General features: G+C 41.6%; 1 protein-coding gene across 1 annotated transcript in view; it reads left to right on the top strand.

The window, feature by feature from the left end:
• Positions 1 to 12,872, top strand: part of GOLPH3 (golgi phosphoprotein 3) — a 30,180-nt gene extending 17,308 nt beyond the window's left edge. The window contains exon 4 of the mRNA XM_053701174.1: positions 11,109 to 12,872. Coding sequence (XP_053557149.1) covers positions 11,109 to 11,533 — 425 coding nt within the window. The 3' untranslated portion in view covers positions 11,534 to 12,872. The remainder of the gene's footprint in view (positions 1 to 11,108) is intronic.
• The last annotated feature ends 317 nt before the right edge of the window (positions 12,873 to 13,189 follow it).

Raw genomic sequence — 13,189 nt, 5'->3', positions numbered from 1 at the left:
TTCTGGGGATGGTATTTCACCGGAATTACTCTGTTAAAAGTACATTAAACCTTTTAATAGGTATTTATTATGTTAAACGTTTTTGCTGGAATGTAGAATCGTTTGCATTTTCTGAGGTACTGAGTGAATAAATATTTGGGCATTATTTTTCCACTTGGCAGTTACTTGTTTTAATTGTGACAGTTTCGTTTCTCTCTCACTGCTGTGTGTGAGGGGGAGGGGCCGTTTTTGGCGCTCTTTGCTACGCATCAAAAATTTCCAGTCAGTTACTCTTGTATTTCCTGCATGATCCGGTTCATCTCTAACAGAACTCAGGGGTCTTCAAACTTCTTTGGAGGGAGGTAGATTCTCTCAGCAGAGCTGTGAGACTTATATATTGACTGTGATTAAAAACGTTGCTCTGTAATTTTTATGTTTCAAATTTAATTATTGTTACTTTACTAATGGGAACAAACCTTTGCTAAAAGTTGTGTTGTTTTTAAGGATTGATGCTATAACTGTCTTTCAGTTCATTATTTCAACTGTCATTTAATCGTTTAGTGCTTCTTTGAGGCACAGTACGTTTTTGTTAAATAAGATTGTAACCAAGTTGCAAGTTTATTGCTAGTGTGTTAAACATGTCTGATTCAGAGGAAGATACCTGTGTCATTTGTTCCAATGCCAAGGTGGAGCCCAATAGAAATGTATGTACTAACTGTATTGATGCTACTTTAAATAAAAGCCAATCTGTACAAATTGAACAAATTTCACCAAACAGCGAGGGGAGAGTTATGCCGACTAACTCGCCTCACGTGTCAGTACCTGCATCTCCCGCCCGGGAGGTGCGTGATATTATGGCGCCTAGTACATCTGGGCGGCCATTACAGATAACATTACAAGATATGGCTACTGTTATGACTGAAGTTTTGGCTAAATTACCAGAACTAAGAGGCAATCGTGATCACTCTGGGGTGAGAACAGAGTGCGCTGATAATACTAGGGCCATGTCTGATACTGCGTCACAGCTTGCAGAGCATGAGGACGGAGAGCTTCATTCTGTGGGTGATGGTTCTGATCCAAACAGATTGGATTCAGATATTTCAAATTTTAAATTTAAATTGGAGAACCTCCGTGTATTACTAGGGGAGGTTTTAGCGGCTCTTAATGATTGTAACACTGTTGCAATACCAGAGAAATTGTGTAGGTTGGATAAATACTTTGCGGTACCGGCGAGTACTGACGTTTTTCCTATACCTAAGAGACTAACTGAAATTGTTACTAAGGAGTGGGATAGACCCGGTGTGCCGTTCTCACCCCCTCCAATATTTAGAAAGATGTTTCCAATAGACGCCACCACACGGGACTTATGGCAAACGGTCCCTAAGGTGGAGGGAGCAGTTTCTACTTTAGCTAAGCGTACCACTATCCCGGTGGAGGATAGCTGTGCTTTTTCAGATCCAATGGATAAAAAATTAGAGGGTTACCTTAAGAAAATGTTTGTTCAACAAGGTTTTATATTGCAACCCCTTGCATGCATCGCGCCGATTACGGCTGCGGCAGCATTTTGGATTGAGTCTCTGGAAGAGAACCTTAGTTCAGCTACGCTGGACGACATTACGGACAGGCTTAGAGTCCTTAAACTAGCTAATTCATTCATTTCGGAGGCCGTAGTACATTTAACCAAACTTACGGCTAAGAACTCAGGATTCGCCATTCAGGCACGTAGGGCGCTGTGGCTAAAATCCTGGTCAGCTGATGTAACTTCTAAGTCCAAATTACTTAATATACCTTTCAAGGGGCAAACTTTATTTGGGCCCGGTTTGAAAGAAATTATCGCTGACATTACAGGAGGTAAGGGCCACGCCCTGCCTCAAGACAAAGCCAAAGCTAAGGCTAGACAGTCTAATTTTCGTCCCTTTCGGAATTTCAAAGCAGGAGCAGCATCAACTTCCACTGCACCAAAACAGGAAGGAGCTGTTGCTCGTTACAGACAAGGCTGGAAACCTAACCAGTCCTGGAACAAGGGCAAGCAGGCCAGGAAACCTGCTGCTGCCCCAAAGACAGCATGAACCGAGGGCCCCCGATCCGGGACCGGATCTAGTGGGGGGCAGACTCTCTCTCTTCGCCCAGGCTTGGGCAAGAGATGTTCAGGATCCCTGGGCGCTAGAGATCATATCTCAGGGATACCTTCTAGACTTCAAATTCTCTCCCCCAAGAGGGAGATTTCATCTGTCAAGGTTGTCAACAAACCAGATAAAGAAAGAAGCGTTTCTACGCTGTGTACAAGATCTGTTATTAATGGGAGTGATCCATCCGGTTCCGCGGTCGGAACAAGGACAAGGGTTTTACTCAAACCTGTTTGTGGTTCCCAAAAAAGAGGGAACTTTCAGGCCAATCTTGGATTTAAAGATCCTAAACAAATTCCTAAGAGTTCCATCGTTCAAAATGGAAACTATTCGGACAATCTTACACATGATCCAAAAGGGTCAGTACATGACCACAGTGGATTTAAAGGATGCTTACCTTCACATACCGATTCACAAAGATCATTACCGGTATCTAAGGTTTGCCTTCTTAGACAGGCATTACCAGTTTGTAGCTCTTCCATTCGGATTGGCTACGGCTCCAAGAATCTTCACAAAGGTTCTGGGTGCCCTTCTGGCGGTACTAAGACCGCGAGGAATTTCGGTAGCTCCGTACCTAGACGACATTCTGATACAAGCTTCAAGCTTTCAAACTGCCAAGTCTCATACAGAGTTAGTTCTGGCATTTCTAAGGTCGCATGGATGGAAAGTGAACGAAAAGAAGAGTTCTCTTTTTCCTCTCACAAGAGTTCCATTCTTGGGGACTCTTATAGATTCTGTAGAAATGAAGATTTATCTGACAGAAGACAGATTAACAAAGCTTCTAAATGCATGCCGTGTCCTTCATTCCATTCAACTCCCGTCAGTAGCTCAATGCATGGAGGTGATCGGCTTAATGGTAGCAGCAATGGACATAGTACCCTTTGCACGTCTACATCTCAGACCGCTGCAATTGTGCATGCTGAGTCAGTGGAATGGGGATTACTCAGACTTGTCCCCTACTCTGAATCTGGATCAAGAGACCAGAAACTCTCTTCTATGGTGGCTTTCTCGGCCACATCTGTCCAGGGGGATGCCATTCAGCAGGCCGGACTGGACAATTGTAACAACAGACGCCAGCCTACTAGGTTGGGGCGCTGTCTGGAATTCTCTGAAGGCTCAGGGACAATGGAATCAGGAGGAAAGTCTCCTGCCAATAAACATTCTGGAATTGAGAGCAGTTCTCCATGCCCTTCTGGCTTGGCCCCAGTTAAAAACTCGGGGGTTCATCAGGTTTCAGTCGGACAACATCACGACTGTAGCTTACATCAACCATCAAGGAGGGACAAGAAGCTCCCTAGCAATGATGGAAGTATCAAAGATAATTCGCTGGGCAGAGTCTCACTCTTGCCACCTGTCAGCAATCCACATCCCGGGAGTGGAGAACTGGGAGGCGGATTTCTTGAGTCGCCAGACTTTTCATCCGGGGGAGTGGGAACTTCATCCGGAGGTCTTTGCCCAAATACTTCGACGTTGGAGCAAACCAGAGATAGATCTCATGGCGTCTCGCCAGAACGCCAAACTTCCTCGCTACGGGTCCAGATCCAAGGATCCGGGAGCGGTTCTGATAGATGCTTTGACAGCACCTTGGAACTTCGGGATGGCTTATGTGTTTCCACCCTTCCCGCTGCTTCCTCGATTGATTGCCAAAATCAAACAGGAGAGAGCATCAGTGATTCTAATAGCGCCTGCATGGCCACGCAGGACTTGGTATGCAGATCTAGTGGACATGTCATCCTGTCCGCCTTGGTCTCTACCTCTAAGACAGGACCTTTTGATACAGGGTCCATTCAAACATCAAAATCTAACTTCTCTGAAGCTGACTGCTTGGAAATTGAACGCTTGATTTTATCAAAACGTGGTTTTTCTGAGTCGGTTATTGATACCCTGATACAGGCTAGGAAGCCTGTTACCAGAAGGATTTACCATAAGATATGGCGTAAATACCTATACTGGTGCGAATCCAAAGGTTACTCCTGGAGTAAGGTTAGGATTCCTAGGATATTGTCCTTTCTACAAGAAGGTTTAGAAAAGGGTTTATCGGCTAGCTCATTAAAGGGACAGATCTCAGCTCTGTCCATCTTGTTACACAGGCGTCTGTCAGAAAATCCAGACGTCCAGGCCTTTTGTCGGGCTTTAGCTAGGATCAAGCCTGTGTTTAAAACGGTTGCTCCGCCATGGAGTTTAAACTTAGTTCTTAACGTTTTACAGGGTGTTCCGTTTGAACCCCTTCATTCCATTGATATAAAATTGTTATCTTGGAAAGTTCTGTTTTTAATGGCTATTTCCTCGGCTCGAAGAGTCTCTGAGTTATCAGCCTTACATTGTGATTCTCCTTATCTGATTTTTCACTCAGACAAGGTAGTTCTGCGTACTAAACCTGGGTTCTTACCTAAGGTAGTCACTAACAGGAATATCAATCAAGAGATTGTTGTTCCATCCTTGTGTCCAAATCCTTCTTCAAAGAAGGAACGTCTTCTACACAATCTGGATGTAGTTCGTGCCCTCAAGTTCTACTTGCAGGCAACTAAGGATTTTCGACAAACGTCTTCCCTGTTTGTCGTGTACTCTGGTCAGAGGAGAGGTCATAAGGCTTCGGCTACCTCTCTCTCCTTCTGGCTTCGTAGCATAATTCGTTTAGCCTATGAGACTGCTGGACAGCAGCCTCCTGAAAGAATTACAGCTCATTCTACTAGAGCTGTGGCTTCCACTTGGGCCTTTAAGAATGAGGCCTCTGTTGAACAGATTTGCAAGGCTGCAACTTGGTCTTCGCTTCATACTTTTTCCAAATTTTACAAATTTGACACTTTTGCTTCTTCGGAGGCTATTTTTGGGAGAAAGGTTCTTCAGGCAGTGGTTCCTTCTGTATAATGAGCCTGCCTATCCCTCCCGTCATCCGTGTACTTTTGCTTTGGTATTGGTATCCCAGAAGTAATGATGACCCGTGGACTGATCACACATAACAGAAGAAAACATAATTTATGCTTACCTGATAAATTCCTTTCTTCTGTTGTGTGATCAGTCCACGGCCCGCCCTGTTTTAAGGCAGGTAAATATCTTTTAAATTATACTCCAGTCACCACTTCACCCTTGGTTTCTCCTTTCTCGTTGATTCTTGGTCGAATGACTGGGAGTGACGTAGAGGGGAGGAGCTATATGCAGCTCTGCTGGGTGAATCCTCTTGCATTTCCTGTTGGGGAGGAGTTATATCCCAGAAGTAATGATGACCCGTGGACTGATCACACAACAGAAGAAAGGAATTTATCAGGTAAGCATAAATTATGTTTTTCATAATTTCATTACGGTTGACATATATATTACTATACAAAAACCCAATGTTGTTACTTTCAGAAAGTTTACTTGGATGTGCAATTCATGGTGCAGGATTTAGTGGTACTTGCATTGTGCAGCTAACTCGGCAAAAAACATTTTGCAATCCTGGCATCGCATAATACGTAACTGCAAAGGGAAATACCATCACTTTATCAATGTTCCAATTAGAGGATTGTTACATTTGTCAAAGCAGATCACTCTGATAATCATTGGCCAAAAGATTATCAGATTTTTATTTGATTTTGTTTAGGACAAAATTATATTGCACACTTAAATGTGTTCAATGTATGGCCATGCAGTTAATGAAATCATTGTATTGTTTATATTTCTGTCGTGTAGTTCACCATTATAAACCACATAAATTTGTCCAAAACATAGGGGCCAGAACAAATAGTGTATTCCCACACTCTGTTACAGAAGCAGTGTGAATTTACAGATCAGTGATATTGTCTTATTGTGCACAATACAGAGCGGGATCTGTATATTTTTTAGAAAGTTGTTTAGAATGACATGCTCTATCATCAAATTGACTTTATTTTGGTATCCTTTGTTAAAAAAGCGTGCCTATGTAGGCTCAGGAGCAGCAATGCATTACTGCTGGGAGCTAGCTGCTGATTGATGGCTGCACATACTTGCCTCTTGTCATTGGCTCACCCAATGTGTTCAGCTAGCTCCCAGTAGTACCATTCAAATGTAGAAATTTTGATAATAGAAGTAAATTGGAAAGTTGTTTAAAATCTGTATGTTCTATCTGTATCATGAAAGGAAATTGTGGTCTTCATGATTGTAAAAACTAAATCTAAAGCTTCTGCTTTCTATTGTGCAAGGTAAAGCTGTTAACAAGCCAATAGCGATCACTGATCCCTGCAAGCACACTGCCTCTGTCACAGGATGCAGCAATACATATATACAGAGCTGCATTGTAACTAAAGAGACATTATACTACAGTAGCAGGGTTACTATTCACCATGCTATTGTTTCCCTCCTGTACCTGCTGCTCTCATTAATGCCTCATTACAGAATCCAGCTGCTAAATGGTCTTGCAATAACATTATCAATCACCGTTTCATCTTAGGTTTCACCATTTTGATTTAACTCCTTGTACTTAAAAAGGGACACGATACCAAAATGTTGAAGCACTTGAAAATGGCGCTGACTAGAAAATATCACCTGAACATCTCTACATAAAAAAAAAAGAAAAAGAAAATATATTTTTACTCAAATGTACCTAAGTATTCACACTCCACTGAAAGAGACTTTAAACAGCCAATCCGTTGTGCATCTGGCATGTGCAGGCACAGTCATGTTATTTTCCTATTCAGTTTAAGGAAGTTTACTATGAACTATCACAAGATCACAGCAAAGCATGACCTCAGCACTGCTGATGGGCTTTCTTTTCAACTTGCAGCTGGGCAGTAGCTGAAGTATGACTGATCACAAAGCACTTACTCTTCTGGTGAGCTGAAGAAATTTTGAGTCAAAATATCTTCCCCCTTTTTACATAGAGATGTTCGGGGGATATTTTCGTGTCAGCTTTCTCCAACATAGGTGTGTCCGGTCCACGGCGTCATCCTTACTTGTGGGATATTCTCTTCCCCAACAGGAAATGGCAAAGAGCCCAGCAAAGCTGGTCACATGATCCCTCCTAGGCTCCGCCTACCCCAGTCATTCTCTTTGCCGTTGTACAGGCAACATCTCCACGGAGATGGCTTAGAGTTTTTTAGTGTTTAACTGTAGTTTTTATTATTCAATCTTAGATCTCAAGATCCTAAACAAGTTTCTCAAGGTTCCATCGTTCAAAATGGAAACCATTCGAACAATTCTTCCATCCAGGAAGGTCAATTCATGACCACGGTGGATTTAAAGGATGCGTATCTACATATTCCTATCCACAAGGAACATCATCGGTTCCTAAGGTTCGCATTCCTGGACAAGCATTACCAGTTCGTGGCACTTCCTTTCGGATTAGCCACTGCTCCAAGGATTTTCACAAAGGTACTAGGGTCCCTTCTAGCGGTGCTAAGACCAAGGGGCATTGCAGTAGTACCTTACTTGGACGACATTCTGATTCAAGCGTCGTCCCTTCCTCAAGCAAAGGCTCACACGGACATAGTCCTGGCCTTTCTCAGATCTCACGGATGGAAAGTGAACGTAGAAAAGAGTTCTCTATCTCCGTCAACAAGGGTTCCCTTCTTGGGAACAATAATAGACTCCTTAGAAATGAGGATTTTTCTGACAGAGGCCAGAAAAACAAAACTTCTAAACTCTTGTCAAATACTTCATTCCGTTCCTCTTCCTTCCATAGCGCAGTGCATGGAAGGAATAGGTTTGATGGTAGCGGCAATGGACATAGTTCCTTTTGCGCGCATTCATCTAAGACCATTACAACTGTGCATGCTCAGTCAGTGGAATGGGGACTATACAGACTTGTCTCCGACGATACAAGTAAATCAGTAGACCAGAGATTGACTCCGTTGGTGGCTGTCCCTGGACAACCTGTCACAAGGGATGAACTTCCGCAGGCCAGAGTGGGTCATTGTCACGACCGACGCCAGTCTGATGGGCTGGGGCGCGGTCTGGGGACCCCTGAAAGCTCAGGGTCTTTGGTCTCGGGAAGAATCTCTTCTACCGATAAATATTCTGGAACTGAGAGCGATACTCAATGCTCTCAAGGCTTGGCCTCAGCTTGCAAAGGCCAAGTTCATACGGTTTCAATCAGACAACATGACGACTGTTGCGTACATCAACCATCAGGGGGGAACAAGGAGTTCCCTGGCGATGGAAGAAGTGACCAAAATCATTCAATGGGCGGAGACTCACTCCTGCCACCTGTCTGCAATCCACATCCCAGGAGTGGAAAATTGGGAAGCGGATTTTCTGAGTCGTCAGACATTACATCCGGGGGAGTGGGAACTCCATCCGGAAATCTTTGCCCAAATTACTCAACTGTGGGGCATTCCAGACATGGATCTGATGGCCTCTCGTCAGAACTTCAAGGTTCCTTGCTACGGGTCCAGATCCAGGGATCCCAAGGCGACTCTAGTAGATGCACTAGTAGCACCTTGGACCTTCAAACTAGCTTATGTATTCCCGCCGTTTCCTCTCATCCCCAGGCTGGTAGCCAGGATCAATCAGGAGAGGGCATCGGTGATCTTGATAGCTCCTGCGTGGCCATGCAGGACTTGGTATGCAGATCTGGTGAATATGTCATCGGCTCCACCATGGAAGCTACCTTTGAGACGAGACCTTCTTGTTCAAGGTCCGTTCGAACATCCGAATCTGGTCTCACTCCAACTGACTGCTTGGAGATTGAACGCTTGATCTTATCAAAGCGAGGGTTCTCAGATTCTGTTATTGATACTCTTGTTCAGGCCAGAAAGCCTGTAACCAGAAAAATTTACCACAAAATATGGAAAAAATATATCTGTTGGTGTGAATCTAAAGGATTCCCTTGGGACAAGGTAAAAATTCCTAAGATTCTATCCTTTCTTCAAGAAGGATTGGAGAAAGGATTATCTGCAAGTTCCTTGAAGGGACAGATTTCTGCCTTGTCTGTGTTACTTCACAAAAAGTTGGCAGCTGTGCCAGATGTTCAAGCCTTTGTTCAGGCTCTGGTTAGAATCAAGCCTGTTTACAAACCTTTGACTCCTCCTTGGAGTCTCAACTTAGTTCTTTCAGTTCTTCAGGGGGTTCCGTTTGAACCCTTACATTCCGTTGATATTAAGTTATTATCTTGGAAAGTTTTGTTTTTGGTTGCAATTTCTTCTGCTAGAAGAGTTTCAGAATTATCTGCTCTGCAGTGTTCTCCTCCTTATCTGGTGTTCCATGCAGATAAGGTGGTTTTACGTACTAAACCTGGTTTTCTTCCGAAAGTTGTTTCTAACAAAAACATTAACCAGGAGATAGTTGTGCCTTCTTTGTGTCCGAATCCAGTTTCAAAGAAGGAACGTTTGTTGCACAATTTGGATGTTGTTCGCGCTCTAAAATTCTATTTAGATGCTACAAAGGATTTTAGACAAACATCTTCCTTGTTTGTTGTTTACTCTGGTAAAAGGAGAGGTCAAAAAGCAACTTCTACCTCTCTCTCTTTTTGGATTAAAAGCATCATCAGATTGGCTTATGAGACTGCCGGACGGCAGCCTCCTGAAAGAATCACAGCTCATTCCACTAGGGCTGTGGCTTCCACATGGGCCTTCAAGAACGAGGCTTCTGTTGATCAGATATGTCGGGCAGCGACTTGGTCTTCACTGCACACTTTTACCAAATTTTACAAGTTTGATACTTTTGCTTCTTCTGAGGCTATTTTTGGGAGAAAGGTTTTGCAAGCCGTGGTGCCTTCCATTTAGGTGACCTGATTTGCTCCCTCCCTTCATCCGTGTCCTAAAGCTTTGGTATTGGTTCCCACAAGTAAGGATGACGCCGTGGACCGGACACACCTATGTTGGAGAAAACAGAATTTATGTTTACCTGATAAATTACTTTCTCCAACGGTGTGTCCGGTCCACGGCCCGCCCTGGTTTTTTAATCAGGTCTGATAATTTATTTTCTTTAACTACAGTCACCACGGTATCATATGGTTTCTCCTATGCAAATATTCCTCCTTTACGTCGGTCGAATGACTGGGGTAGGCGGAGCCTAGGAGGGATCATGTGACCAGCTTTGCTGGGCTCTTTGCCATTTCCTGTTGGGGAAGAGAATATCCCACAAGTAAGGATGACGCCGTGGACCGGACACACCGTTGGAGAAAGTAATTTATCAGGTAAACATAAATTCTGTTTTTTAGAGTTATGATGCATCACTTTCAAATGATTTAGCATAGGAGTATTATGTCCCTTCAGTTTTTAAACCTCATGTAGTTTCCAATTTATAAAAGTTTGACATTTTCAAAAATCCACTTTTTTGTGGCATGCATGGAAAACCCATCTTCACTTCCTTCCCTCCTTTTGAAAGTGAGCACCTCTACACTTCTCTTTACTTTATAAATAGGAGGTAAGGATTAAAGGGACTTTAAACTGCTGAGTAGAAGTACAGTAGCAGGTTACTACTCACCATGCTGTTTTATTTTCTCCTGTTCCTGCAGCTGTCTTTAAATTCTCCTATTTTAACCCCTTACAAGTATTGGTTAGTGAAGCTCTGCATCTTCACACTGGGAGTCGCCATCTTGGACTTTACATTTAATTTTTAAACGGCAAAAAAATGTAATGCCTCGCTGTCAAGAAAGCATATGTGAAAGTGCACTGTGATCACAGGATGCTACTAGATTGCGGCATCCAGTATAAGACGCAGAGCTTTTTATAGATTATCACACTAGATGTCAGTTTCATAAAGACATTTTAGCAAATACGGTGAGTTCAGCAGCCTAGCTGTGTTTTTTTTTTTTTTTTTATAATACTAATTAATTGGTCATCCAAAATTGACTTTAGTTCTCTGAGACTAAACATGTGGGCAGTGTTTCATGTCTTTGATGATGGAATTAGTATGCAAACATATTTTCTATATCCTACTATTAAAAAGTTAAAGTTGGTTAATGGCAGATTTTTAATCTTGCCGTCGCATACATGACCTGAATTAGTTAAAATTGTTAAGTGATTGCTTTTATTACATTTTTGTTTAGGGTTAATACCAAGAGTGTGAGTATAATGTTGTTTTGTTTGTTTTTTTTGTTTTTTTTAGGAGAGACATGGAATCCATTGAAACTACACTACCAGTTAAGAAATGTGCGTGAACGTTTAGCTAAAAACCTTGTAGAAAAGGGTGTTTTGACAACAGAAAAGCAAAACTTTCTTCTCTTTGACATGACCACACATCCTCTCACCAATAATAATATCAAGCAGCGTCTCATCAAGAAAGTACAGGAAGCAGTTCTTGACAAATGGGTGAAAGATCCTCATCGTATGGACAAACGTTTGCTGGCCCTTATCTACCTAGCCCATTCTTCCGACGTCATTGAGAATGCATTTGCTCCCCTTTTGGATGATCAATACGACTTGGCCATGAAGAGAGTGCGGCAACTGCTTGATCTAGACCCAGAAGTTGAGTGTACAAAGGCAAATGCTAATGAAATCCTTTGGGCCGTGGTAGCTACCTTTACCAAGTAAATACAGTGGACTGGAGTGCTCATTTTATGTAAATCCAGTTGTTTCTGCTTGATATTTTTGGTAATTTGTATCTTTTTTGCTTATTTTTTAATCAGCTCAGAGGACATTAATTTGTGTCTGTATGCAGGATGCTGCTGGTACGAAAAAACCTTCCTGTTGAAAGAGAAGTTTTTATTGCCATATTGGCATTCCATTACTCCTTAACTTGTAAACTTGTATTCTAGCTATTGAAGGGTTTATTTTCTTTAGCTGGTAGCAAGGCACATTTATCCATAGCTTGATGAGCTTGCCTCAAGTGCTTGTGCAGCAGTTAGGATTTGCAGACTTTTTCAGAGAGAACGTTACAAAAAAAAAAGGCCTTTGAATCACCAAAGTTTATAACTGCTTTTTCCTGTCTACATTACTTTTTACAGTCTCCAGTCAATGCTTGTTATAGCAATTTTAATAATTGTGTTTTTTGTTTTGTTTTTTAAAGCTGCTCATTATTTGCTTCTTGTTTCTGTATAGTCCATATACACTTCAACTAACTAATTTTAAATGTTAACAATAGTATAGTGTTGAAAGATCCTATGGTGTTTGAAAGCCATCTTGGGATGATGAACATTCCATTAAATGTAAATAGTATCTGTTGTATAGTAATAATCATTTTCTCTCCTTGCAAAGTTATTTGAGACTTTTCAGTTGCACCCTATATTAGATTCAACAAGTCCATAATGTTTAGATCCCAACTTAAGATATCATGAAATGTCATTCACTTATAAATGCTTTCAAACATGAGCTGTTCAGCCATTTTGTATTTGTGGGTTTTTGTTTGTCTTAGTTTTTATGTACTAATAAGTTATTTTTCCAGGCCTGTCTTTGTCTGTTTAGCCTCGGACGCAATCGCACCTATGAGATGTTGCATGCATATGTTGGCAAGTAATAACCAGCTCAAACAATTACAAAGTTTCTATAAAACACTAAACTGAGATTTCATTTTTATATATAAAATTATGCAGATTATCACTGTTTGATCTTGTGGACAATTCATGTTTTTCTTCTATATTGCTGCTTGTCACTCTATTTTTGTTCAATTTATTCTGTATATAGCTTATATAAATCATCCAGATGAGTGTCAGAAGGTCTTGAGCACATTTAAGTCATTTTGCAGGGCCATACAGCACAAGAAGGGATGATGGTGGAACTTTATAGACAAAGCACTAACATTTTTTTTTTTTTCTTCGAATACAGAGAGCAAAAATGTTGAGTAACTCTTTGCAATGATCAGATTCCCTCATATCTGTATACTAGCTTTTTATTATAAGTAAATAAATGATGATCTTTAAAGTGCCTGAAATAATGCAGTGTTGTGTAATTATTACAGAATAACGGAGCTTACTACTTGCAAGTTTCAATTTAGTTCTAACACTGATGCCTCCTGTGAGACGTAAAATGATTTTGCTACAATAATTGATATGAGCCTTTTTGATTTTGTTTGTCTAATCTGAGCAGGTCTGCCTCTGTTGGGTGGTAAAAAAAACTAGTTACACATCGTAAACTCTTGAGCTGATACGTCTTACCTTCCACAGAAAGATCCCAAAAACATTTTAAAGTAAGAGAACACGACAAATCATTAGACAAAAGTAATTACGTTGTCATGCAGGAGAAATTGCTAAA

This window comes from Bombina bombina, chromosome 2, assembly GCF_027579735.1.
Source record: "Bombina bombina isolate aBomBom1 chromosome 2, aBomBom1.pri, whole genome shotgun sequence".
NCBI lineage: Eukaryota > Metazoa > Chordata > Amphibia > Anura > Bombinatoridae > Bombina > Bombina bombina.
The sequence above is the reverse complement of the archived record's forward strand: the minus strand, read 5'-3'. Positions and strand labels throughout refer to the sequence as shown.